Source organism: Brassica napus, unplaced genomic scaffold (assembly GCF_020379485.1).
Source record: "Brassica napus cultivar Da-Ae unplaced genomic scaffold, Da-Ae ScsIHWf_1237;HRSCAF=1767, whole genome shotgun sequence".
Classification (NCBI taxonomy): Eukaryota; Viridiplantae; Streptophyta; class Magnoliopsida; order Brassicales; family Brassicaceae; genus Brassica; species Brassica napus.
In genome coordinates, this window is record NW_026014658.1 from 756,909 (window position 1) to 762,936 (window position 6,028).

At 43.8% G+C, this 6,028-nt stretch overlaps 1 protein-coding gene across 1 annotated transcript; it reads left to right on the forward strand.

Moving 5' to 3' along the window:
* Window positions 1–1,055: 1,055 nt before the first annotated feature.
* Window positions 1,056–2,477, forward strand: LOC111210305. Its single transcript, XM_048771685.1, has 4 exons — window positions 1,056–1,254; window positions 1,395–1,649; window positions 1,770–1,844; window positions 2,029–2,477. The coding sequence occupies exons 1-4, from the start codon at window positions 1,056–1,058 to the stop codon at window positions 2,475–2,477; spliced, it is 978 nt and encodes a 325-aa protein (XP_048627642.1).
* The last annotated feature ends 3,551 nt before the right edge of the window (window positions 2,478–6,028 follow it).

Here is a 6,028-nt window from a genome sequence, read left to right on the forward strand (position 1 = left end):
TTTTGGATTGTGAACTTCATGTTTTATATATATGGAATAAAGTATGTTTTATATTCTTGACGTGTTGAATCTGATATTAGGTTAGTCCAACTTATATCAACTCTATGATTTGGTACGGGTTGCCAAGCCTTTGGCCGAAGATTAGAGGAAACGAGTTTTGAATGGATATTCTGGGTTACAGAATTATGGTTGTGACTTGGAAAGTTTATTCTGGGTTACAGAATTATGTTTGTGACTTGGAAAGTTTATTCTCAACCCGTCGTAACACTTTCAGACTTGGCAGAGGAAGGTCATTCGGGCATGTTCTTGTTTGATTGTTGCCAGGCTGACTGACCGATGTCTAAAACGGTTTGGGGGTGTTACGGAGGTGGTATCAGAGCATGGTTTAGATCATGCGGTCAATCACGCATTTTTCGTGTTTTATCAAGTCAAATGTGTCGCAAAAGATGTATTAGGAAACCAGGAGAGTTCCGCTCTAATTAGTATTCTAAATAAGAATTCCCTGTTTGTGGATTGCAGATGGCAAGGAGGGGAAGGAGTGATGGGGGACAAGATTGGATGCTGGGTATAGATAGAGTCTCAAGAAGAAGAGGATTGGGATATGAATCCGAGGGAAGGGTGCAACACTGGCGCACACCAACCAAGGATCCAGTGAAGAAAACGTAAGAAGAAACAACAATCTGTTTGGACACGACCAAGAGATACCACAAGAAGAAAACTTTCCACCAAACCGTACTCTAAGGAGAAGACCAGAAACAGATGATAGCGAGTCGAGTGTCCAAGGACCAAGACCAATAAGGCGGAACAATCCGATTGAACAAGAAGTTCATGATCAACCACAACAAGGAGTAGGAATGGAGCACACTCTGAAGATGCTTCATGACATGCTAGCGAGGTCATTACAACAACCTCAGGTGCAACCTCAGCCACTCGTGCCACCACAACCTTCAGTTAGTACACCGATGTTACCATTGATAACTGCCATGAAGAATATAAAGACACCACATTTTGAAGGAGGGACAGATCCATTTGAAGCCGACCAGTGGCTTTGAACTATGGAGAAAAACTTTGAGACCCTGACGTGTTCCGAAGAGTCTAAGAAGAAGATGGCAGTATATTACTTAGACAAAGACGCAGCAGAATGGTGGGAGAGTAGGGATCGCCAAGTGGGACATCTGGTCATCACTTGGTCGGCATTCAAACAAGAATTTGAACGCAAGTACTTCACCCTGGAGTCTAAGCGAAGGCTTCAACGTCAGTTTTCTAACCTAGTACAAGGAGACAAGACAGTTAGAGAATATGAATCTGAGTTCATGCGACTGCGACGACACTTGCTGCGAGGACAAGATGATGAAGACACCATGATATCTAACTTTATGTTTGGTCTAAAACAGAGTTAGAAAATAGACTGGTAGTCGGGAAATACGAGAGTCTCGCCGAGCTAGAGGAAAAGGCCGTGAATGTGGAGATCGGATTGGAAGCTGAGAAGGCGGCAAGTAGGAAATCCAAGCAGCATCAAGAAGGAAAGTATGATGGAAACCAAAAATCATTTAAGGGTAAAGATAAGGAAAAGGAATCGGGAGGGCCAAGTCGACGATCTTTGTTCACAGGAAAATGCTTTAACTGTGGCAAGATAGGCCATAAGTCAAGTGAATGCTACAGGAAGAAACCTGGATCCTTTCAGTCAAACTCCTACAATCCTACATGCTACACGTGTGGAAAGAAAGGACATATCTCTACCCAGTGAAGCGTCAATCGTCCTATCCCAGCTACGCCAATCGCTGTTCATCCTCCTCCAGCTCCACCTGCAATCGCACCAGTGCCCAAAAGGCAAGCTATAGGAGGTAGAGTTTAGGCTTTAGAACTAGAGGATACTAAACCTCCAGGCCCATCTAAGGGTCCCATCACAGGTATTTGGGTTCTTTAACCTTACTAGTTTGACTTTGTGTTGTGTGATTGCTTGTGATGGATTGGTTAATTTCTATTGGATAATTATTATGTTGTTGATATATGTTGATCTTGTGGCAGGAACTTTACATGTTGCGGGGCGTCCCACACATGTATTGTTTGACTCCGGGGCAACACATAGTTTTGTGACCCCTGAGGCAGCTGCCGAGTTTTTGGGTTCATTTGTGATTGACAGGATGGATGTGGCTGTGAAGACTCCCGGAGACCAAACCCTCCAAGCAAAAGAATGCCTCAGAAGAGTTCCGTTAGTCCTTTGCGAGAAGATGTTCTTGGCAGATTTGTTGGTGGTGCCCTTGAAAGGATGTGAAGTTATCTTGGGCATGGATTGGTTATCAGGCTACCGGGCACAATTAGATTGTGGAAAAGGTCGTATTTTGTTCAAGGAGAACGGGCAACGACAAATAGTGTTTTATGGGATCAGTCCAAGCAAGTCTGTGTCTTTAGTAGCTGCCTTGAGAGTGGAAGATTTGCAAGGATGGAGAAGCGTATCTGGTAACAGTAACTGCTAGTGAAGGACCCACTAGCAATGGAGTTGAAATTACGAATATTGCGGTAGTAGAAGAGTTCGAGGATGTGTTTACACCTTTGAAAGAGTTACCTCCACCTCAAAGTAACCCTTTCACAATTAATTTGGTACCTGAAGCGAAGCCGATAGCAAAGGCTCCCTACCGCATGGCACCTGCGGAGTTAGCAGAGTTGAAGACACAGCTTGAAGATTTAATGGAGAAAGGTTTCATAAGACCTAGCTCTTCACCATGGGGAGCTCCGATCTTATTTGTCAAGAAGAAGGATGGTAGCATGCGACTTTGCATTGATTATCGAGGAATCAACAATATCACCATCAAAGATAAGTATCCTCTTCCGAGGATAGACGGGTTGTTGGATCAGCTAAGGGGAGCAAGTTGGTTTTTGAAGATCGACTTGGCGTCGGGCTATCCTCAGATTCCAATTTCAGAAGGTGATGTCATGAAGGCTGCGTTTAGAACTCATTATGGACAATACGAGTTCGTCGTAATGCCATTTGGACTTACTAACGCACCGGCGGCCTTCCTGAGATTGATGAATGAAGTCTTCCACGATTATCTCGACAAGTTCGTGATAGTCTTCATCGATGACATTTTAATATATTCCAAGACAGAGGTATAGCACAAAGCACACTTGAAGCTAGTGTCGGAACGGTTAAGAAACCAGAAGCTGTATGCCAAGTTCAGCAAGTGTTCTTTCTGGAAAAGAGAGATCGGGTTCTTGGGCCACCGAGTGTCTGGAGAAGGAGTTTCCGTATATTAGGAAAAGGTGAAAGCCATCGAGGAATAGCGAAGGCCATCAATGGTAACCGAGGTAAGAAGTTTCCTCGGTTAGCCGGGTAATATCGAAAGTTTGTCAAGGATTTTTCTTCGATCGCTAAGCCCCTGACAAAGTTGACTGGAAAAGGAGTTCCGGTCATCTGGGGAAAAGAAACGGATGAAGCATTTCAGAGACTGAAAAAAGCTATGACCACAACACCGGTATTGGCATTACCTGAACAAGGTAAACCTTACACTGTGTACGCAGATGCTTCTAGGGTTGGGTTGGGTTGTGTATTGATGCAGGAAGGCAAAGTAATTGCTTACGCATTAAGGCAACTCAGGAAACATGAAGAGAAGTACCCAACACACGATTTAGAAATGGCGGCAGTGGTGTTTGCGTTAAGGATTTGGAGATCTTATTTATATGGAGAAGTCGTGGAGGTATTCACAGATCATAAGAGTCTAAAGTACTTGTTCACACAGCCTGATCTGAACCTCCGACAAAGGCGATGGATGGAGTTTGTGGTGGATTACGACCTGAAGATTCAATATCATCCAGGCAAAGCTAATGTGGTCGCAGATGCACTAAGTCGTAGAAAGTTGGAATCTGATGTTGGAAAGGAAGTGGAAGCATTATCATCTGAACTCAAGTTGATGACTTTATGGGCAATTGAAGGGGAGCCAAGTGAGCCTTTAGGCATACGTACTGTAAACCAGGCAGGTTTACTCGCACGGATCAGACAGCAGCAACAACGTGATGAGAAGTTAAAAGGAATCATCACAGAAGTTAAAAATCAAGAAGCTCCAAACACAAGTGGCTATCATGTGGCAGCAGATGGTACACTATTACTTAATGGGAGGATATCAGTACCACAGGTAGAAGGGCTACGAGATGAGATTTTGAAGTTGGCGCATCACTCGTTACTCAGTATCCATCCCGGGAGTACGAAAATGTACCGAGATATCCGAAGGTATTATCATTGGCCAGGAATGATGAAATCAGTAGCGCGATGGGTGGCTCAATGTCAAACTTGTCAACAAGTCAAAGTCGAGCATCAGATTCCAGGAGGGTTGTTACAAAGCTTACCAGTACCTCAGTGAAAATGGGATCCATATCCATGGATTTCATCACTGGGTTACCCCCGGCTCGAGGAAGGTCAAATAATGCTATATGGGTGATTATCGACAGACTGACGAAGGTGGCGCACTTGTTACCTATGAAAGAAACCGATAAGGTAGAAGTATTGGCAGAGATATATGTGCACCAAATTGTGAAGTTGCATGGTGTGCCAACAGATATAGTCTCCGATCGAGATCCTAGATTCACCTCAAATTTTTGGAAGGCGTTACAAGAAGCTGTGGGAACAAAGTTGTTCATAAGCACCGCGTATCATCCCGAGACGGACGGTCAAATAATGCTATATGGGTGATTATCGACAGACTGACGAAGGTGGCGCACTTGTTACCTATGAAAGAAACCGATAAGGTAGAAGTATTGGCAGAGATATATGTGCACCAAATTGTGAAGTTGCATGGTGTGCCAACAGATATAGTCTCCGATCGAGATCCTAGATTCACCTCAAATTTTTGGAAGGCGTTACAAGAAGCTGTGGGAACAAAGTTGTTCATAAGCACCGCGTATCATCCCGAGACGGACGGCCAAACCGAAAGAACCATTCGCACCATAGAGGATATGATGCAGATGTGTATTTTGGATTGGGCGGGAAGCTGGGAAAAGCATTTACCATTAATCGAGTTCTTCTACAACAACAGCTTTCATTCTAGCAAAGGTATGGCACCATATGAGGCGCTTTATGGGAGGCCATGCAAAACACCTTTCTGTTGGACCGAAGTTGGAGAAAGAGGAGAATTTGGACCCAAAATTGTAGAAGAGACGATGAAAAAGTTAGAGATCATTCAAACCAATATGAAGAAAGCACAGGATGGAGAAAAGAAGTACGCCGATCAATCAAGGCGAGAAGTGGGGTTTAGTATTGGTGATTGGGTTTATCTGAAAGTGTCAGCCCAAAATGGAAAGGACCGATTCGGGAAGGTCGGAAAACTAGCGGTAAGATTCATTGGGCCTTACCAGATTATACAACAAATCGGAGAGGTAGCTTATCGTCTCAACATACCTGAAGAGATGCAAATACATCCGGTATTTCACGTATCAATGCTGCGGAAACATGTTCATGACCCCAATGCTATTGAGACAGAGCAAATCGAAAACCTGCAAACAAACCTCACTTATCCAGAGGGACCAATCCGAATAGGTGAACGTCGGATACGAAGATTGAAGAATCGAGAAATTCCTCAAGTCCAAGTTTTCTAGGGTAAGCGGAACCGTGTTGTTGTGACCTGGGAGGATGAATCAAGATTCAAAGCATTGCATCCAGATTTCTTACACGAAGATGTAGTAATGGAAGAAGGGGGATCACCAGATCCTTAGAGAATTTGGGGACGAATTCTAATAAGGGGAGGAGGATGTAATACCCCGTCTTTAAAAAAAAAACCCTAGTTTCGGTTTTATCGAATTTCTCGGGAAACCGAAGGCTTGGAAATTTTTATCCTCAAAGTTAAGCTTAGTTTGGATTCTATTAAAATATTTAGCTCATCAGAACGGAAGCGAAAAAATATTCGAGATTGATCGCGGGACGAAAATTCACCAGAAGAGCCGAAATCGCGTAAATCGACCGAGAAGCTCGAGGTGGCTTGATCTAAGAGATCAGGACGTGGTGTCAACCATTTTACCTGCTGAGTGTCATCAAAAGAAT